This window comes from Anastrepha obliqua, chromosome 5 (assembly GCF_027943255.1).
Source record: "Anastrepha obliqua isolate idAnaObli1 chromosome 5, idAnaObli1_1.0, whole genome shotgun sequence".
Classification (NCBI taxonomy): domain Eukaryota; kingdom Metazoa; phylum Arthropoda; class Insecta; order Diptera; family Tephritidae; genus Anastrepha; species Anastrepha obliqua.
The window spans coordinates 18,272,394-18,295,536 of NC_072896.1; the positions used below are offsets into that span (position 1 = coordinate 18,272,394).

Genomic DNA, 23,143 nt, shown 5'->3' on the forward strand with positions numbered 1-23,143 from the left:
TCAATAAATACCAACCAGTTGACTTAATATATATAAAGACTAAAAAGTCTTACAGATAAAGCCTCATTGTTTAATAAAATAACCAAGCAAAAAAAGAAAAAAGAAGCAAGAAAAAGAAAAAGTGACACAAAACAAAAGAGCGAATCTGCCTTATAATCGATATAGGCAGCTGCTTATATATATATATATACATATAATTGGTGCGTACCCCGTTTTTGGCTGTTTGGCCGAGCTTCCCCTCCTATTTGTGGCGTGCGTCTTGATGTTGTTCCGCAAATGGAGGGACCTACAGTTTCAAGCCCACTCCGAATGGCAAATATTTTAATGAGGAGCTTCTTCATGGCAGAAATACAATCGGATGTTTGCCATTGCCTGCCGAGGGGCGACTGCTTTTAGAAAAAACTTTTTTTTTAATTTTGGTGTTTCACCGAGATTCGAACCTACGTTCTCCCTGTGACTTCCGGATGGTAGTCACGCACCAAGCCATTCGGCTACGGCGGCCGCCATAGGCAGCTGCTTAGGCCTGCGAATTTGTGGAGGCGGCGAAATTTCAAACCTTCGAAAAGTACAATGGATAATAAAATTCATTTAAAATATTCATTTTGAAACTGTATGGCATCTGATTGTAAAATTTAAAGCAGTTTAATAAAAGTAATTAATTTTTAGAGAAGGTTTTTTAAGTTTTTTCAGTGTGTTTTTTTCTTGAAAACGACAACATTTTTTGGATTGATTAAAACACATAAAATGTTTGTCAATATCTTCAGCTAAATCTCATAATTTAGAAGTTTTTATCGAAAATGTTTAAGTTATAATCTCATCAAATCTCTTCAATGCACACCAAACTGCGGCATCGAAATTTACAATTGGTGAACAATCTGCATTAATTTCTTTAGTGAACTAATTTTTAGCTTAAAATATTTTAGTATTAATCATTTTATTATAATTGAGTGGTTTTGCATTCAAAGTTTTAACTTTGGCCCTATTTTTCGCCTCTTTTCGCAAATGAAAAATAAGAAATTTCTTTTAATAAAAACAGAAATAATTTTTTTTAATTACTTCATATTTCCAGTTGGTCTAAGTAGTAATTTTGTTTTATTTAAAATCGGTGGAAGAATTCTGACGTTATGTGAAGTGTTGTGTGAGCTCGCGGCTAGCCAGTCAACACCTATGAAGAAAAAACATCGAAGTTTCCTTAAATATTGTTGGGGGAAACTAACTAAAGGGTATTTAAAAAGGAGACGCCTAGCTGTTAGTAGTTAATAATTCCTCGACGCTACCTTTTTTTTACGTCCGAAAGAGTTGACAATTCAAAGGTTGTTGAAAAAAAGAATTTGGTTCTGTCGAGAATAGAAAAAAAAACAGATAGACTGTCACACCAACAACTAAGCGTTCCGTTGAGAATTCTGCTGCTATAGCGCAAGGTGTTGCTGAACAAGCTTCAATTTTGATATTTCGACGTTCTCAACAATTCGGTATTCATGAATTGACTGTTTGATACATCCTGTGCCGTGGTCATAGTGGGCATTTAATGGATGCCATTTTTCACAAACAATTTATAAGAGCCGTATTTTAAATGAATATAATCAAACCCGAAAGAAGGTAATATAATATTTTATATGCTTTATTTTAAAATAACATATAGGGGCGTCTTCTACAAGACCCTTTCTTTTTGCAATGATAAAAATTGAGCTTTTGATCATATAATATGATTCATCGTGTAATCTCAATAAAAATCAGTTTATTTAAACTGTGTTTAGTCGTCTGATATCGCGCTATAAAGCTTCTTTTTTATGATGAAACAGCATTGCAGAACACTTAAGAATATCAATAAGACTTTGAATAAAAATCCCTGATTATAATTAACTCATAATGAATTGAGCTACTTGATTACCAAAAATCATTATTTCCATTCCACTTTCTTTCTTATCTTTCCCATTTCTAATAAATCCCTACATAAATATGCATTTACAATTTGTGAAAGGCGGCGCATAGCTTGAGTCCGTCCCTGTCAAACCAAAACACGGGTTATTGACATCGTCTGCGTTTCTTTTTGTCAACATTCTATTGTTACTGCTAGTGCAGCTTAGTGAAGGCGCAACTGCTAGTTCAGCTTGGACATGCAAAATACTTAGTTGAGTGATGCTTTGAAGAGTAACTATTTTTGAGTGCAAATAACTGGCTATTTTTTCTTGTTGTGAATTAGCGCATCTTATAATACCGCCTAACTCTCTTTTTTACTTGTGAATAAGTGATCAAACACTGCTCTCTTAGAATTGAAATGAAAGAGAAAGCAAAGCAAATGATACTTTAGTGGTAGGAATGGTAGGAAGTCAAGAAGATTAAGAAGGGTGGTTAGAATTTCTTACCTTTATAAATAATACATTTTCGTAAATCAAAAATACAAAATTTATTCTTGTATTTTTTTTTCCTGTGCTTTCTATTGGGAGCGAGTTGTTCTCTTACTTAGAATTTGCTTACCTTAAAAGTGGATCGGTACTACAACTTCGGCATTGAAACTAAAGTTATAGAACTGGCGCTTAGTCATAAAACATTTGCCAGGGTAGACTTTCTAAATATGAAGGGCGGTTTTAACAATGATAAGTTGCAGTTCATCGATAGGATTTGCCCAACTAAAATAAAATCATCTAATTTTTGCTGTTAATTAATTAAAAATTCAATAGAAAATTTGTGATTTTTTGAATAGCAAATGTGTGTGGGACAAACATTCGTAATGGGCTTGCTACTAGAAATAAACTGGCTGCATATCATATCTGAAGCCATTCATTTCATAACTTTTGGACTGATACGCTTACGTTTACCCTCCGTTGGACACCTTTTTTAAAACCCTCGGCTTGGCACCCATGTCTGGCCTTTTTTCGTCCTGTTCGAGGATAAAAGGTTATATCCATAAATCGGTAGAAAATTAAATTTAAGAAGCTACCTGGAAGCTCAAGTCGTTTGCTATAAATTGTTGAAGAAATTTTTCGCAACTCTAAATATTTTGAAAAAGAAATACCTATCTAAGAGTAAAGAAGAAAACCGCATGACTATCGAATAATTTATTAGTGTTAGCAACCCTGGATGGATGTAAGCTTTGAGAAGAGATCAGTAGCAGCTGCCTGTGGACAGTTATTGAGTAAGCGTAACACCTCGTGTAAAGACTTAGAATTTACTAGATTACCGTCGAGTTAAAAGTGGCCCGGCTTTCTGAGTAGAGTTATACAATGCAATAAAGTTTAATTGTTACTAGTTAAGTACTAATGCGTCTCCAGCCACTGTGCTGTACCGCGCTAGCATCAGTGAACTTATTTTCTTATTTTGTTCCCAAGGTTCTAGACTGAACAAGGATCAATCCGAAATTAACTCGACATGGGATGCTTTAGGCTGTTGAAATAGCCTTGACAATCTTACTGACGGAGATTCCCGTTGACGACTTATAGGGCGTCTTCAGGTAACAGCGCCAAAGTTCTCTAAAAATTTCAAGTTACACATTTTAGACCGGCCGCTCTAGGAGACAGCTAATCTATACATATTGTACATTGAACTTGACTAGGAAATTTAGTGCAGAGTTGAGTCGAAACTTGCAAATGCTAAGATGGGTTTGATGTGGGTATGTTTGGATTGAACCTTGAAAGCTCGACACCAATTGGCGGTTATCCCACAGTATCTCAAGGTAAGATCCATGGCATTGAAATTTGTGGTAGAAAATGCCTAAAAGGAGGTACAATACGAGTTGCTTCTGCATTTTATATAACATTCAGGAGATCTTATGCAGTTTCGGATAGTCACTTCTAAACCCGTTGAGGAATGCTCACTATCGTCAATGCTCTGGGAGCAAAGAACATCATCTTTCTGTGCTGTGCACTATTACGTGAAGGACATAACGGAGCCAAGAGGAGGATTGCCTATCAAAATTAGGAACTGCATCAAAATTTTCATTGACCGAACCCGTTTACGGGCTTACCAAATTCCACATAAAGGAAGTTTTCAATGACTGGGTAAACACGGAACTCATACGACACTAGACAAAAAGCCCAGGACAGAGAGAGGCAAAACAATTTTCCTTTCCTTTTAGAAGAACATCAAGTAGTAGGCTCCTAAAGCTGAAACGAGATGACAAACTCTCGCTGGATATTATACCGGGTATTATACTTTTCGTTGTTATTGGATTAGCAGATTAGTGGAAGCAAGCAGCTGCAATTTTACGAGTTGGTTATTGAACCAGATGTTGCCACAGCACATCCTCTGTAAATGCGTAGATTTTGCAAGACTGTGGAAGAAAAAGTGTGAGGAAGTGCTCAAATTCATTAGGAGGCTCCAATTATATGCTCGGGGACAAACGCCACTTATACCACAACAGAGATCAAAGTGCACAATGGCCCAATAAGAATAAAAAAAAAAGAAAAAGAATAAACAAACGGTGGATCTCACAGCAAACCTTGATTGTTGATGTAAATGAAGAACTGCCCTTGCGATATCCAAATTCATTTCCCCGAATTTGCAAAAGTCAGGTTACTGATATCACTTTTAAGAAATCTTCTTATGTAAATATTAGGTTTGTTCTTGAAATCTTATCTTTGCCCTCGTAAAATGAAGTAATTCATTAGAAAATGAGACTTAGCTCCAAAAAAATCTACTTTTTTACCAAAAAGTAGCCAGTCGGATGCAATCTATTTATGTAAACTTGTGTATGAGATGTGTATGTATCGGCCTCTATTTGCCGCACTCAAACAGAGATAAATGCCCATATCCTTTTTGTTGCACTGAGCCAACACAAATGTTTGCGTGTTCGCATTGTGTTGATATGCAGGTTCGGGAATGCAGGTGTAAATGTTATTGGGTAATGAAAAACAAAGCACATTGCATGAACATGAAACCTAAACCAACAATAAAAAAGAAAAAAAAAAAAACAACGTTAGAGGTCTACAAACGTTGACGCTGACAATAGACCATATAAACAACCGAAAAAACTAAAACCAACATCAATCAAAGAATGAAAAAAAAAGCAAACCAACTAAACGATCGTTGGTGAGGCGGCGTTGGTTTGACGTTTAATAACCAGGAAAAAATAGACAAGAAAATCACACATACATACGTACATTTGTAAAAAAATGTGTGAAAAAATTGAAAAAGGAAGTAAATATTACAGCATGCAACATAGCAAGTTGCAGCGTGATAGTTAGTGGCATAAAATGTGGTTATAGCTGAAGAAGTAGTGGAGAAGTGGCTTTTAAAAAATGCAAAAGATATGCAAAAGAAAGACGAAAGTAAAGCAAAGAAATGTTAAGAACAAAACTATCGATATTTGCTAAGCGGACTGAAGGGATTGCATTGGGTGAAGACATACATACATACATTTGTATCTAAATATATCTGGATAATATGAGGAGCTCGCTTGCTATAGATATACATACATACTTACATAAAAAGTTCTTAGCTAGGCAGTCAGTGGGGTGTGCGTAGGGCGAAGAATTGATGGCTGCTTGAGTGATAAATATGACGGTTGACTGGCAGTCAGCAAACAGTTCAATGAACTAAAGCAACAAACAGCGAAAGCTGTATGTGAAGTGTGGATAAGATGAATTTGCTAGTGCTTCAAAAGGTATGAGCCGACTAAGTGTAGTGTACTCGTACGTAGGTATGCCGATAAGAGAGTGAGTGAGTGTACTACTGCTAAGAGCATGGAAGTAGTTAAGCCAGTGAAGTAGTGAGAGAAGTAGTCTGAGTTGCTGGTATGTGACCAAGCAAGGGACGTGTGTGTGTGTGTGCAGGCACGCAGCGAGAAGTAATCACTTTCGTTGTTTGTAAGTCTGAGGCTAAAAAACAAATGCCATGTAAAATGTGAATGTAAATGCTTGAAATGTCTTAACGATTATAAAGCCGATATTTGCCATGTGACAAGATAACAAAATAAAAATAAATTGTTCGCAAAGGAAATAAAAGGAGTAAACATAAATTTATACGCAAGAATATCAAAGAACTCATATTTGTACAAGGTGGCGCAAAATATATCATCCAATTTGCGTCTGAATAACTGTTTTACTTCAAAAACAGAAAAAACAGAAACAGAAAAAACAAACAAAAAGAAAAAAAAATAATATCTTTAAACAAAACAAAAACTAAAAAATAAGATTTTGCGTCATGGAAATCTTAAAAAAAATACAGCAAAAAAACCCTAAAAAAAGATTTCGAGTGATGGAAATTAAAAAAAAAAAACAAAACAAAATTTTGCCCGCAAACGAAGGACGAATGAACCGAAGGACGAATGAAACAAAGGTGGCGCATCATCATCCTATTTGCGTCTAAATAACTGTTTACTCAAAAAAAAACTGAAACAAGGATTGTAAGTTATGGAAATCTTAGAAAACAACAAAAAAACCTTCAAAAAAATAGATTTCAAGTGATGGAAATCTAAAAAAAAAAAAAATATGTCCACAAAAGAAGAAAAATAAAATGAAACATAAATTTAAATACCAGTAGTTCGTAGTTTATAGTTATACAAAGTGGCACAAAATTAATCATCCAATGCTTGTCAGAATAACTGGTTTGCTAAAAAAAAACACAAACCCAAAAAAAAAACAGATTTTGGGTGGTGGAAATCTTAAAAAAAATTAAAAAATAGATTTTGAGTTATAGAATTCGTTACAACAAAAAAAAGAAAAAACGATTATAAAAAACAAAAGATTTTGAGTGATCGAAATCTTTATTTTGACCCTTACACGATCTTACACTCTATTGCCTGCCTGTTCGTATACTACACATACATAGTTCACAAGTCCCGAATATCACAAGTGTCAAATGTAATTCACGTACAGCACCATTTGCAAAAATTATAAATCTTCAAATAGGGTGACCAATAGGCGCCACCTTGTATGTAGTTACTGTTAGCCATTTCCTGTTGGCCATTTTGTTGTTGGCAGTTGCAGCGATTTGTGGCATGCTGCACACAATAAAAACAATTTAATTGAGTTATACTTTTGTTGGTATGTTTTAGAACAAAAACTTAACTGCAGCCTTGAGCGCACACCTACATACAACCACACACACACAGCCTCATACTCAGAGCCACACAGTAGAGGAAGCTTTTAATGGCACAATCGGGTTGATGATATTTAAACAGCGCTGGCATGTCGCAGCAGGGAGTTGTGCACTATCATAAAACTGTATGCAGGACGGTATGCGCTTCAAAAAATCCTGTTTGCGGTTTAAAATATATTTTTGAATATATTTTAATGAAAAATATATTTAAACTTATTTTTGAACATCTCTTAATTAGAAGTAAATAAAGAGCTTAAAAAAAATAATAATAATAAAAATAAAAATTGGCTGCGAGATGGTGGTCAGATTATGGCAAAAATATTTCCAACATTCGTAATTTTGAGGCGTTTTAGTAGAAACTTTTAATACTTGTATCTGTTACTTAACTCGGCCACCGTAGCTGAATGGTTTGGGGCGTGACTACCATTTGAGAGTGCATAGGTTCGAATCTCCGCGCATGAAATATCTAAATGATAGAAGAAGTATTTTCTAATAGCAGTCGCCCCTCGGCAGGCAATGGCAAACCTCCGAGTGTATTTCTGCCATGAAAAAGCTCCTCATAAAAATATCTGCCGTTCGGAGTCGGTTTGAAACTGTAGGTCCCTCCATTTGAAGAACAACATCAAGGCGCAAGCCACAAATAGGAGGAGGAGCTCGAAAAACACCTAACAGAAGTGCACTCGCCAGGGTCCGGCACTCGAAGTGTAACCAACTTCAGACCGCCTACACAGTTAGTTGGCTAAGTGACAGTCCAGAGTATTGTTTACAAGCGCGCGGAAGCATTTTGCCGAGAGTAAACCCGAAAAAGGAAGATCAGTAATGGATTTCAAACGTAATAGAGTGATTGCATTATATTTAGCTGGAAAATCACAATCAGCGATTCTTCGTGAGCTCGAGCACCTTAAAGTAAAAAAAAAAATTTTGTTTATCGCACCATTACTCGTTACAATGATACTGGTAACATCGCGAAACGTCATGGAGGTGATCATCAAAGGACTGCAACATCACGTGAAATGGTTCAAAAAGTAAAAAGAGACTTGAGCGAAATCCCCGACGGTGTCACTTCAAAGCAAAAGCTGTGAAAATATCTGACCGGAGCACCCGCTGCATAAAAATGATCTCAAAGTCAAGCCTTGCAAGATCCAAAAGGCGCATGATCTCACATCAAAGCAACAACAAGTCAGACTTGAGATAGGGAAGGAGTTGCTTCGCTTGGCCGAAAGCGGTCCATTTCGAAGATTGTGTTTTCTGACGAGAAAATGTTTCAAATTGAGCTATTCGTAAACTCCCAAAACGATAGGGTTTATTTGACCGACTGTTCATACGAGAATTTGAGTTATCGGGAGGCAGCACCCGCCACAGTAAGTATTCTGGAGTTTGCTTTGAAGCCGTGGGCAGACAAACTTTTTGGTGGCAGACCATGGACTTTTCAACGGGACCTGGTATCATCTCACAAAGCTCGAATGAACCAAAAATGGCTATAAAACAACGTTCCTAGCTTCATAATGTTCACACGATGGCTCTCAAGGTCACCAGACGCGAATCCAATGAATCCTTTGGGCCATTTTGGAGAGCAAGGTCGGAACTAAAAGATTCAACGGTCTCGAGGCGCTGAAAAAAGCCATTGTCCCCGAGTGGGCTAAAATTCCTTGAAGTCACATTTGGGCAACTTGTGATTCATTTCTGGACCGTCTCAAAGTCATAGTCAAAGCAAAAGGTGGTCATATCGAGCAAAAGTAAATTGATTCTGAGTTTTGTATTATCTTCACACATTTTTTTACTTTGAATTGAATACAAGTAATTTTCCAAACTAAATTTATAGCCTTTTTAATTGATTACACTTCGAGTGTCGCACCCTGTTTTTATGTTTAATTTGTTTTGAGCAATCCCATGGGTCAACATCACCAGTTAAAGGTTAAGATTTTTGCTTACTTGAATGAATGGCTTGACAAAATTCCTGCGTGAATGTTCCACACGTCTCAAAAATACCCTTTATTAGTTCCAAACGATCCAGAAATGAAAGGAACCTAGCATAATTGACACCATCTTGGATATGATGCAATCACTTGCATGAAAAACAGTTATAATAACAGTAATAGTCATGGCTATTAAAAAAAAAAATAAAAAAAAAAACAAAAAAAACAACGATTGTGAAATCACTAGGAACTCACCATTCGCCTATTCCAAGGAATTTCCCTGCAGGGACACTATTACAATTATGTGTGGCCAATAGTATGAGCGTAAGGATGTATGTGTGTGGTCGTGAATTTTCTGTACGCTCTTGAGAGCTCGCTCTAAAGCGTTGCTAAGTATTACAAAGTATTAAATTCCATTAAATGCAGGAAGCTGTTGCATTTGCTTGCTCCAAAAACCATTACTGATTTGTGTATGCTTGTAAGTATGTTTATGCACCGACATATGGATGGATGTGTGTATGTGTGTGTGCATAGTAATTCAAGTATGTAGTTAGAAACAAGTAATTTGTTTTAATGGCACCACCATTAACAGCTGATGATTTTAATGTTGGCGTTGTTGCTGCCAACAGCCGCCGGTGAGTTCAATGAAATCCTTTTAGTAGTTATACCCTCATTCTTGCCTCACACATATCCAATTTAGCGCATGAGTTGAGGATTTTGAGTGGCAGCCGCTGTTCTTGAAATTATTTGAAGGCCTTGTGTACATGAAGTGGTAGTAAGCAAATTTCTATAATTACAATTCTGCCAATTTAGTTGTTGGTAGTGCCCATCAAATAACTAGTCAGCAGTGCAGCTAATAGAGTTTGGGGCTTGTGCGTTCCCTTGCAGGCGATTGGCAAGTAGTGATGAACTGCGGCCATACAAACCTAGTAAATGTACTTATGTGTGTTGGTGTATAGTTTGATAGTTATTTTTGTTGCTTCCTGCAGCCACTATCTTATTAAGTGTCTCTTTGTGATTGCATATATTCTTATATACATACATAGGTATGTATGTATGTGTGTGTGTGTGTAATGTTCCCCTCGGGACATCATTGTCTGCCAGACGAAAACTGGTTAATTGTTAATCAGTTGACTGGCATTGGCATTGGCATGTGTCAGATTACAAATTGGCTGACTGCCTGCCTGCCTACTACATAGCTTGCCAGCCGCTCTCTACCTACGTAAGTATGTGTGAGTGTGAGCTGTTGAGCTGCAGTAATAGTTAATGGTGAAGCTTGCAGTGTTGGGGCGGATGCTGAATATGCAGTCACCCAGTTAAAGTCTACTGATTGCAAAGCTTTAATTGCCTAGGCGTTACTGCATAACCGGTGCCTGATAATCAGTTTTCTGTTCATCGAAGAAACGAAAATCTGCAAACGCATAAAAATTGCATTGCACTTGTGAGCGTAGCATTCTAATTAGCGATTGTTTCTCTCTTTATTTCTTCTCATTTAATTGCTTCCTTTTCGCGCATTTGAAGGCTGGTTAGGAGGACCCAATCCTAGCACTGGCACTAACGATTTACCAGAGGTGTTTGTCTACGAATTACAAAAAAAAAATTGCTGTTATGTGACGTTGATACGAAAATATATTTTACGTAACCCTTTTGTTTTTGAATTGAAATATTGAAACCTTAATTTTTTTTTACAAAAATTAGTTTCAATATTTTATGAATTTTTCTTGACTCTCACATAGGAAATAGGATGAGATTTTTCGACGCATGTACGATGCGTTTAAATTAGTCTCAGGAAAATTCTCTGGCACTCGGTAGATTTTGCTTTCGCCGTTTATTAATTTATTTCTTATAATATATTTAATGAATTGAAATGTGTAACCAAGAATTTTTTTTACACGAATTTTTTGAGAATGTATTTAACCTGTAGAAAGAGAATTAGGTGTAACTGTTGGGTATGGGAATAAGTTTCTGTCCTTTCTTAGCGAAAGTTACGAATTATTGAAGCAATTAAATAATACATAATATTATGTCAACTGTCAAATATGCGCCTACTTTACTCCTTCTTTCATTTTTCATCCCTCTGAAAAGGACGGAAACTCATTCCCATACCTGATATTTTTCAGTAATAAATAAAATTTCCTGTGAATGAACCGAATAGCTAGCAGACCAAGGAGGGGGAAGCCTTGTAGTACACACATACGTGTACGAGTAAAATCTTTAATATATTTTGTTATATTGTAGTTGTACCCGGGGTGCGTTAGCTTTGTGTTTTGCATTCAAGGTTTGCATTACTTCTACTAAAAATAAGAGCGGCGCATGGAAGTTTGTGTCAAGGAAGAGTTAACATTTTAAAAGCATTTTTGTTTTTTTTTTGTGCACAAATGGAAATCTGGAAATTTTTTTTTCTAAAATTTGTAATAAAAAAATTTTTTTTTTTTGTAAAATTTGTAAAAAAAGTAGTTTGTAAAATTTGCAAATTATATAAAACAAGTTTTTTTTGTAAATTTTTGAATTTTGTAAACAATTTTTTTTTTTTAATTTTCACGTCTCCAAGATTTTCGGGATCCCGTTTTCGTCAAGATGTCAAAACTTAATATGAGCAGTATATATTTTTGTTAATTTTCCCAAAAAAAAATTTTTTTTTCTAAAATTTGTAAAAAAAGAAGTTTGTAAAATTTGCAAATTTTATAAAACAAATTTTTTTTTGTAAATTTTTGAATTTCGTGAACACTTTTTTTTTTAATTTTACGTCTCCAGGATTTTCGTGATCCCGTTTTTGCAATCCCTGGTTTTCGAACGAGTTTCGGGATTTCAATTCATTCATTATTTTGCAACAATTTAACTCGGAAATAGTTCATCAATATTGATTGAGAAATTTTCTACCATATAATAAATAAGAAATAACGAGAATATAGCTCTTTCATTTGCAATACGTTTGGACAGCGGCAGAGGAAATATTTTGTACTATACCCATTTTACAAACAAGATATATATGGCTATGGTAACCATACATATGTCATCCCCATGGATTGCGCCCTGTAAAACATGTCATGTAAAGGCTCATCGCTTACAAGTTCTAGGCAGAAAAGTAATTTTGATACCGCCCTGTCAGGCCTTTTCAGCAAACATATGGTTGCTTTGCAGGTGTCAGTTGTGCCCCAGTTGGTCACTTCAAAGATCCGCATCTTAACAATTCATCAGCGAGTTCGTTGCATACTATAGTTCCAGCTCCTCAATCGCCTACACAAGTTCAAGCTCCTTCCACCTTGCAACGGAGTGCAGCCCTAACTTATATTCCTGCTGTAGAGTACTTTTTACGAGGTACGAGTAGTTTTTAAGAGCTTTAGCGCAACTTTGCTATCAGTGTAGACCCTTCTTTTCCGATGATCATCTATCTAAAGCAAACTCTGACCAAATCTTGCAAATGCCTTTCGTTGGTTCTGCGTTAAAACCTTTTCTATCTTAAAAAAATTTCGTCAGGTTCCTAAGAAAGTTGCTTAAAAATATATTTAACAAGCGTTTGAGCCCTTCGTCTAGATAGCACTAGTTAGTGGCAGAGGTCGGACCAAGCAACGCGCAATCTTGCAGCGTTGATCAGTGAAGACCGCGGATATAAGGCGAATGCAGTGTCTATTTGAGAGTGAGTGATTTCATGCCTAAAGCCCTTATTGCTGAGGAAAATTTCGAAGTTGCGAAGCTACTTGACATATGGGCGTAAACGCCATTTTTGCTTCGCTATCGCAGAAATCTTATGGCTAATTAGCAGTTTACAGTCTGCATTGATTCAACTATGCCTTAACGATTTCAAGTGAGTTCCACCCATAGAAAACGTTGGTATGAGTTGGGCTTTTGCAGAGTAGCCAATTGCTTTGTGAAAGAACCAAGCAGGAAATTAGCGATCTTTCTCCTAAAACTTAGTATGAAGGACTTGAGAGTACTTGTGGGTGTAATTACAAGCACAAGGCAGGTCAGCATATGGCTACCATGAGAATCATTGGCGATGCAATATGCCTATCGCGTCTTGCGAATGATGACGCTGCAGAGCATTTTCTCTGTAGCTGTCCAACGTTTTCCAGAATCAGGCTAAGGTATTTGGGTTGTGATATACTTAGTATGGCTAAGGTTCATACTCTTCCTCTTCCGGATCTCTTAAGATTTATCAATGCGTCCAAAAGATTTGCGGAAGAATGACCTCTAACCAATGTTTCAGTTTTATTATCAATGCTGTATCTATCCTGTTTCTCTATTCTTTCCAATGCAATATATCGGGGTGTAGTGCAATGTCCTTCCTGACTGAGTGCTTGGTCTTGTCCCACGCTCCACAAATCTAATCTAATCTAATCTTATCGAAGATTGCAGGTCTGTAACGGAATACTTTGTGTATTTCTGAACAGTTAGATTGGTGCCATGACAAGATAGTTCGTAAGTTAGGCTTGCAGTAAATTTTTATGTGGAAATGGTCCGGGGCAGGAATAATGCAGACATGAATTGTTTTAGCCATCTTTTTCAGATATTGGTAACACTTCACAGCCATTTTTGGGATTAGGAACGTTTTGTTCTTGAATTTGATGACGACTTGGCTGTCCGAAGAGATATATGTAGATTTCATATTATCGAATCGTGTCACAATGTCATCACTGGTATATCCTTTTAAATGGCCATCAGATCGGTCGGTAATACACCACAGTAATTATTCAGGTCCAAACACAATTATATATATCCAAGTGTTTCGGCCGTTGTAACCAACTGGGTTGGTGCCTGACTACCACTTGAAACTGAATGAAATATCAAACACAACACAATATAAAAAAAAGAGTTTTCTAATACCGGTCGCCCCCTTCGACAGGCATTGAAGAGCCTCGGAGTGTATTTCTGCCAATGAAAAATCTCCAAATAAAAAATATCTTTCGTCCGAAGTCGGTGGGTCCCTCCATTTGTTCAAAAATTTTAAAGGGCACGCCAAACGGAGCTCAGCCAAACACTCAAAATTTATTAAACATCCGCATTTATCAAACACCCTAGCTTACACTGCCCTACCCACTCTCTCCTCATCCCACGCGGGCAAATGTTTTGCCAATTTTGCATTCATACAGAAGATTGGCCGGCAGTATTTGGTTTCCAAAAGAAAGTATCATTTTTTTACATTAAAGAGCTGACATTAAATGTATCGCTTGTTTTTTGAATTTCAAATACTTAATTTATTATTAGCCACTTCAATTCAAAACCTGGAGATACCAATATTAGTTATACTTCTTCTTCTATAATTCTTCTATACATTCTTTTATTCTAATTTTTATTAAAATTCTCTTTATTTCCTTTTCCCTTACAGTCCAATGATTACACCTACCAAAACACACTGGGTCGCCGTTCAACACTCGGCGCCTATTATCACATGAACAAGCAACCTTCATACACGAACGAACACAGTCAGTACGGCTACAATGCGTGGGGTATATGGCGTGACGGCCGCAACATAGCACCTTCGACTTTCTCCGCCAAAACGCACACCCACTATCAAAAGCCGCGTTCATTCTCCATTATACTTACGACAGCTGTATTTATTGTATTACTCGCCGTGATCTCAATAGCCGGTTTGGCGTTCTACTTCAGTTCTGTGAAAGCGAATTTGGAGGATCGTAAGTATTTCAATAATTTCGCACGAAATAAGTTTTCAATAAAAAAAGTGTGCTTAACAAATTTTAATATTACTTTTCTCTCGTATGCAGCTGTGCTTGGTTTCGATGGTTCGTTTCGTATAGCGAAGGGTGATCTCTTTTCGACGGGTCTAAAGTATAACCACACGACTACTTACAAACAGAAAGTCGAATTTTATAAGCGCTTCATTGAGCGCTCACTAATGGATAATGGCTTGCAACCGCTGCGCGTGGACACGTGGGGCTTTGGTGAGGGTCCACTGATAAAGGTGTCTTTTCGTACCTTCCTGGATGTGAGGAAATTGCCACAGTGAGTGTTTAAAGTGATTATTTTTATGAATAAGCACTCAATATTAATGAAATTTATTTTTTCTAGAAATATCCACAGCGTCGAAGACTATATAAAGGAATCGCTCTTTCTGGAAACCACAGCTGCCAAGTCACTGTATCGCTCTCTGCGCATAGACGCCGAATCGGTGGAGATCAAACGTATACTCGATGAATCTGTAGTGCGCTCAGCTTCACTTTTCAAGGATGCTGTAAGTATTGTTGTTTTTATAGTGCCTTTGCCCAGCTACTAAAGTCCGTTTATTCAAGGCCCAACAACCCACTAGCCAGTCCCAGCTTGAGAAGCGACTTATGAAGAAACCGAATACACCCCCGCTGCTCTCAAAACCCGCCACTACTGCAAAATCACGCACCACTTATCGTCCACATTCCATAGACGATGAACCAGACGTGGATGTAGAGAATGCGCCAGTCATACAAGGTTCATTTGAGGGTTCATTCGAAATCACGAAAACGGATGCTGATATCTCGCGCAAGAAGGTGACTACGCCCACAAAAGCGTACACTAACTTACCACCAAAAGCGGTGACACCATTCGCGTTGCGCGTGAAGCCGAAGAAGCCTGCCATTGAGAAGCTAACTACCGTCATACCGCAGAATCAACCTTCAACGACGACATTAACAGCGACATCTACAAGAGGCACTAGCACCACTAAAAAGATTACGACCGCTAGAGCAACCACGCCCACCACGTCAAAGGCGACGACAACAACAACTACAACGGAGAAACCGACCACAAGCACTACCAGCACCTCGAGCACGTCCACAACCACAACGACAACCACTACAACACCGCCATCCACTACAACTACGACTACTAAAGCATCGACTACTACAGCCGCACCTACAACCATCAAACAAATTACATTCCCACCACCGACCGCTTTTACGCCTAAACAACAATTTAGTTTGCCACCAATGACCACACCGTCCGTTTCTTTGTCAGTGCCAAAATTGGACGCAAGTCTCTTTACCTCCGTACCTGTGCTTGATACTCAGCCATGGCGTCCGATACATCGCGAAGTGCCTGAACTAATACCTGGTCCACCACCCGCATTCCCCACAAAAACATTAGCCGGTGCGGATATGCCATTGCCAGTGGTGCCACTTTCACCAGTTTTCAGAGCCGACATGCCTACGCGACGCATCGATGAATTCGAGTTGCCATTTATATCGGAGAACCCTTCACCGCCAACACCACCTGCCTTTAATCCATATGCACCCGGTTTCTTTGGTACTGCTGTACGCAAACCGGAGATGAGTGCCGAAGCACCGAACCCACAAGATATGATATTCTATCATAGTTTCGGCAATCCAGTTTTTATGCCAGGCACGGAAGATATTGAGCGGCTAGGTGCGGGTGCACATGTTAAACCACATCCACTGCCAGTGCCGCTGATTGATGACGTAATTGTGCCACCATTCAAACCGCTGATACCGGCTAAGGAGAAAGAAACGATTGAAACCAATGATAAATTTGAGCATCTCGGTGGTGGTGTAATCGTCAAGAAGCACGAATTGGAGTTGGCGAAGGGAGAAGAGAAATCCAAAACTAAAGTTAATGTGGAAGCCATAGAAAGTGAAACTGCAGTACCAAAATTAACAGAGAAGGTTACAAGTACTACGTTTAGACCAAAGGTCAGCACACCGAATATCAATCGCATAGAATCTAGCGCAAACTCCGAGTTGGCTGACACAATCGGTGAATTTTTCATGGGACTGCTGAACTTACCTAAAGAAGATACACACAATGCTACGAAAGCGCCTGAGGAACCTATTGAGTCGCGTGTTGAGCCTGAAGAGAATATCGAAGAGGCTGAATCAGAACCTGAACCAGAAATTAAAGCTGCCGAGGTGGAGGAGGAGCAGATAGAGGAAATAGCTACGGAGCCGATAGTAGAACATGAACCCGCATCCGTGCAAACGTTTGCAAAGCCAGTGGAGGAAGTAGTGGAGGATGTCTTAACCACAGCTAAGCCGACTTTTTTGAATATCAAAGAGCTCATTTTGAAACGCAATCAGGCTAAGAATCAAACGCGCAATATCGAGAATAACATAACTGGTCGGCCCACACCCACAACGGCACCACCATCTACGACTACCACAACGACCACAGCGCCTTCCAGTACGACTTTCAAACCACCGGTAGCAAATTGGAATCGCTTACGGCCCGCATACAATCCGAAACCTTCTACAATACTAGACGACTCAAATCTCTTCCCCTCACAGTCCAAATGGGAATTTGTGAATAGTTCATCGACCAATAGCTTCGGCCATACGGGTAATATGCGTAAAGTATTTAATAAGACATTGCAAGCGTGGATATCTGAGGATGTGGGCAACGGCAATACAGAGGATAATTTTACGCTGAATGATATTAAGACACGCATAAATAATGCAACCAACATACAAGATATTTCGCTCATCTTCGATACACTGGCGTCCAAGCTGGGCATTACGCCCATTGTACCGACAAAAGTACCACCATTCTCACAAAACAAGATGAAACATCCACAAGTCATGAATGTAAGCAGAACAAAATTACCAACCTCAACCACAACCACAAGCACAAGCACAACAACAACCACAATACGACCAAACGTCATTAGAGATAGACCAGCAACATCAGTGTATTGGATGTCCACAACTAGACGAGGCACAATAACTGCAATTCCTGCAAACGAGACTAGAAGGCCGTGGACGTCAACAACAACAAGAAGGGCGAGTACTACCACAACGACAATCACACCGCCGACAATGCCAACATTGAGAACGAGGCCAGCTATCTCTACAACGACAACCACAAAAGCGCCAATGCCATTGGCATTGCCATCGCCGACAGCAACAACACAAAATTCCATTGAACTTCCGTTGCAGCGACATGAGCCATTCATCAAACCCATGTCCAGCTTCATGGAGGACACATCGTCCGAGGGCATTGGCGCAGCCATACCAGTAGTGGGTGAGGCCGAGGTGGAGGTCATCGACCCAAATAAATACGAGGAAATGTTGAAGTCATCACAGTTTGCGGCGGATACAACTACGGAAACGGCACCACAATTGGTGACGTTGCTGCCAGTGCGTTCCAACTCGGGCATACGCACCTACAGGCCAACGCTGGACGAGTCCGAGGCGCGAAGCAATGATCAATTGCCAGTGGCCAAGGTAGAGGCGGAGGCGGAGGCACAGCCAATTGCATTGGAGGTGGAAGGTACTGGTCAGGTTGAAGTCGTGCCGGAAGCAGTTGACGAGGCCACAGGAGCCGGGGCAGCAGAGCCAGTGGAAGCTGCAGCTGAAGCAGTGTCAACAACATCAAAGAGACCGAGTATTGTCAATGTATCACGACGAGGCGGCAGCGGTGGCGGGTTTTTCGCAGGCATACAGAGGAAGAGCGATATTAGTCAGGCGAGAAGATTTCCGCCAGCGGAGGCTGTTGTCAAAGGAGGGTTGCACGTAAAAGTGAAGTGAAGTGAATGAAAGGCAAAAAAATTGAAGTGAATTGTGAAAAACGTAAGAAATGAAGAAATAACTTTGTTGGTGGAGAAATAGCGTGCATATGCATAATTTTGGAAACTATTTAAAGAAAAAGGCGAAAATAATTTTTAAAGCAAACGACAAGGAATACACGAAAAGTGAATTGTGGGCTAGAAAATTTAATGAAAAGTATTTAGTCAAATTAAGTGTGGAAATTTGGGATCATAGCAAATGTTTCCTAAGGGTAGCGCATATTTTCAATACACAGCGTTTTTAGTATTTACAACTTAGTCTGTACTGCAACAGGTTCTTGTTCACTAGTTGTTAGCTGTCAGGCTGCTTGACGGGAGACGTTTAACAATTTTTGAATGACAACATTTAATTTATAATGAAATTCAGGTTTTGTAATTTTTAGATAATATTTCCTAGATTTTGACGGTTCTAAGAGTAGTCTTATACAATAAATTTCAACTGAAAAATATTTTAAAAACTTAATGTAGAAAAAATAGTATTTAAGAAAAAAAGAATTATAACAAATTATAACTGATACATAACGGTATTTTCAAGTAAAAAAGGAACAAATAAATAATTATATAAAACTTAAGCGAAAAATTAAAGGTATTTTCGAGTAAAAAAATAATAATTAAAAAAAAAAAAAATTAGATAAAAAAAGTTAGTTGTAAGTAAAAAACGAAAAAAAGTATATATCTAAAAAAATAATTTTTTGTTTTTCATAAAATACATTTTTTTTTCATAAAATTTTTTTTTTTTTTCTAAAAAAAATTTTTTTTTAATTTTTCCATAAAAAATTATTTGTATACAATTGACTTAAGTATAAAAATTGTATGCATGCAAAGGTTACCTATAATCTGAACATTTCGTGAAATATTGGTAAGGAAAATTTAAAGGAAAGGAAGAACTAATTTTTTTAATTTGATTAAATAGAACTTTAATTTTGTAATTGTGCAACTTAAATATTTTTTTAAATTATATTTATATTTTATATGTAATTAATTAAATATTCTAATAATTTCTTACACTTAATTAAAATAAAAATTAAATTAGCTTTAGAATTCTTATCGAAGTATTTACTACTAAGTTTTTTTAATTATTATGTATTATAAATAATTTCAAAGCTGTAATGGCTAACACTTAATCTCGAATTTTGTAAAAAGCGCATTTAGAAATTATCGAATTTTTATACCTTAATAAATAAAAGTAATAAAAACAAATAAAACCTTTTTTTAATAAATTTTGGAAAATAGAAAAAAAATTTTGGTTTTAAAATTTTTAGCTAATCAAAGTCTACGTTGATCATTTCCAAAGTGTTTTAGAACATAAATATTTTTTACAGAGTAGCAGCTTGAACAGCCAGGCTGCACTGAAGGCCCTGGATAACGCGAACGAAACCTCAAAGATTGTTCAAGAACGTAAGAAGAAGCTTAATTCTGTCGGAATACGGAATAAACTTGTACTTATATGGGCTCCAGGACACCGCCGTTGGCAAGGAAATGAAACTGCCGATGAACCGGCCAACTGCGAATCAGCGGTTACCCCACAGGTACCTGAACCAATATTCGGAATAAGTTTTGCAGGAATCAAGAAATGGATGAGCGATTATGTAGGCAACTTATATTAAGAGCGGTGGTCTGGTCTATAATGCTGCTGAACTGAAAAGGGTTTTGTGACAAGACCGAACAGAAAACTCTCGAACTTTCCTCTAAAAGTTGGTAGAAAAGACGTCCTGTAATAATACCAGCCATCAAGTATTATTACGTCCTGTAACCCGTGGGGATAGCCATATACCATTGGAATCATTGAGAGCCCAATTTGCCTGTCTTGCTTAGAGCTGCCGGATGAGCATTTGCTCTGTGAGTGTCCTGCCTTTGCTAGAACAAGGCTACAACGTTGGGTTCCGATGTCATTAGAGCGACTAAAATTTTTTCTCTCAGACTGAAGGATATTTTCAGATTTGCCAATGAATCTGGAAAATTCTCATAGAACTAACGGGTGGAACATATAGTGTTTGCTTTTTGAATCACCTATTTTTTGAGAATGGTAACACAAATGACATGTCAAATATGGTCATAATTTACTTAAACGTTTGACATTTACGAAATTGGACGCTATACGCTTGAACAAAATTGGGAAATAATGAAAACCTATTAAACACTATTTCCAAAGTGGTGAGTCTTCTTCTTCTTCAGCGGTTACAGTAAATGGCGAGCGTTATCGTGACATGCTCGACGAGTTTTTGTTTCCAAAAATTGAAGAGCATGACATGGACGACATTTGGTTTCAACAGGACGGTGCAACTTGTCACACTGCCAAAGTTACACTCGAACTTTTGGCTACCGTTTTTGAATTCCGATATCAATTGGCCGCCTCGGAGCTGTTATTTAAGCCCGTTGGACTATTTTTTGTGGGGAGCCGTTAAGGACAAATGCTATGCGAACCATCCAGAGACGACTGATGCTTTAAAACACGAAATCGAAGTTGCCATTCATGAAATTGGAGCCCAAGCAATCGAAAATGTGCCTAAAAATTGGGTTGATCGAATGGCCTACTGTAAAGCCAGTCGTGGTAGTCATTTGAACGATATTAGTTTTCATTCATAAATGACAATGTTCAATCTTCAAAATAAAAAAAAAAGTTTGAAAAAATATTGATTAGTTTTTTTTATAGCCGATTCAAAAAGAAAATCTTACATGGCCCACCCTATAAATATCTTCGTGCCTGTCTCTATTCTATCCTATCTTTTTTTCTCTGTTACTTTTCTCCTTTCCTCCTTGACTATCAACCCTTTTACTTTCCAGAGCTTCAAATACAATGGGTTTTTTAACCTCAGTGTTTCACCTTCAACACTTATCTTCTATTATCTAGCCATGTATCGACCTTCGGAAATTTCTTGCTGGATAGCGATTGCGAAACTTCTGTTTCAGAAAATAATTTTCCTCTTTTTAAGCATAAATTGGATGGTTGTGTGTCTATCCATTCCATTTCGAAATCATGGGGATGGACACCCTGTATAGTTTTTGCCTTCCATGCTGCGATCATTTCTGCTGGGGATTCAACCCCCTCAGGTACTGGGAAGTCCTGCTCCATCAAACTGAATGGAGTAAAGCCATTATCTGTCATAGCTATAGCTTTAAATATGTAGATGAGAGTAGAAAAGTGTAGATGCGCTATATTAATGATGCCTCTCCCACCAATGTTTCAAGGAAGCGATATTCTTTCCACAGCGCTTTGAGGGTAATGGCTTTGGAACTTAGTAAAAGTCGTGCGTATCAGCGTTTCAATCCGAAGGATATCTGTTTGGGACCATTTTATTACTCCAAACGAGTAAGTCAAAAGAGGATGGCCAAGGTATTAATTGCTTTGCATTTATTTCCACTGTTCAGACTCGTTTTTAATACAGCTTTTAATCGTGCCTCAAATTTGTTTATTTTATTTATTTATTTATTTTTTATTTATTTATTTATTTTTTTATTTTTTTATTTTACTTTACTTTACTTTCATTTAATTAGTTAATATTTTTAATATTTTGATGTCTTTTATTTTGCTTTATTTTTATTTAATTTGATTTTAATTTTTTTTATTTATTTTATTTTATTTTATTTTACTTTACTTTCATTAATTTATGTTCTTTTTTATTTTTTTATTTTACGTCATTTTTATTTAATATGACTTTAATTTACTTTATTTTACTTTAATTTCATTTATTTTATTTACTTTTTCTTTAATTTTGATTTCTTTATTTTGAGTTATTTTTATTTTCATTTAATTTGATTTTATTATCTAACACCCAGAGCAAACTCAGAGCAATTGCTTTCAATCGGAAAATTCTACACCATACCTTTTCAATACTCTTTCGTACTTAGTTATCAAAGTCAAGCCTAAGTTAACATAATTTTGCTAACCTACTTAAAATACTTAACCTAAAATGTTAAAATTTAAATCACTTAAGAGGTTAGGTGGGTTACAGAGGTTCAAAAAAAGGGTATTTTTACTATTCTTTTTTCAATATATACAATCATATATTTTATTTAAACAATTCAGCATATCAAAGATACATATTTAAACAGTATTTGGTGAAATTTTTATTTAAAAATTCCGAAAACTCAGCCGTTGGTACCTCATCTCCCTTAACGTCTCACAAAAAAATGCTCTTGCCGTGGACAGCATAACTCATCATTGGTTCATCTAAAATCAAAAAACCAAAAATATTTCGTTAGTATATGGATAAATCTCGTTACTGGACGAAGGAAAAAAAAAAATTTAATTTGAATTTTTGACAGACTTTGAACAAAAAAACACATTTTTTGGTCAAATTTTCGTCATGTGTTGGCTCGAAAAAATTAGTTGTAATAAAAAAAAAAAATGCTTCGTTCAATAACTTGATAATGTTATTCCAAAGATGTGTGCAAAATTTGAACAAAATCGCTTCATAACTTTTCGAGAAATCGTGTCCACCGACTTAAAAAATCGAGTTTTGAGATAAACGCGTTTAAAAACGAAACACTGCACTGACATGGCCTGATGGGCGGAACTTCTGAAGGGTCTATCTCGTAGAATTTTACTCGGATCAATTTGAAATTTTAGGAGAATATTTTAAACATATTATACTATTTAATAAGATAAAAAAAAAAAAATCGATTTTTTGAAATTTTCAAACCCACCTAACCCCTTAACAGCTTGTAAATATGATTTTCGTGT

General features: G+C 37.1%; 1 protein-coding gene across 1 annotated transcript in view; it reads left to right on the forward strand.

Annotated features, from left to right (window-relative positions):
• The window catches only part of LOC129247972 (mucin-2), a 77,994-nt gene extending 59,137 nt beyond the window's left edge, over window positions 1-18,857 (forward strand). The window contains exons 2-7 of the mRNA XM_054887360.1: window positions 14,281-14,587; window positions 14,678-14,915; window positions 14,982-15,144; window positions 15,203-16,807; window positions 16,931-17,554; window positions 17,831-18,857. Of these exons, the coding sequence (XP_054743335.1) occupies window positions 14,281-14,587; window positions 14,678-14,915; window positions 14,982-15,144; window positions 15,203-16,807; window positions 16,931-17,554; window positions 17,831-18,421 (3,528 nt within the window). The 3' untranslated portion in view covers window positions 18,422-18,857. The remainder of the gene's footprint in view (window positions 1-14,280; window positions 14,588-14,677; window positions 14,916-14,981; window positions 15,145-15,202; window positions 16,808-16,930; window positions 17,555-17,830) is intronic.
• Window positions 18,858-23,143: the final 4,286 nt, after the last annotated feature.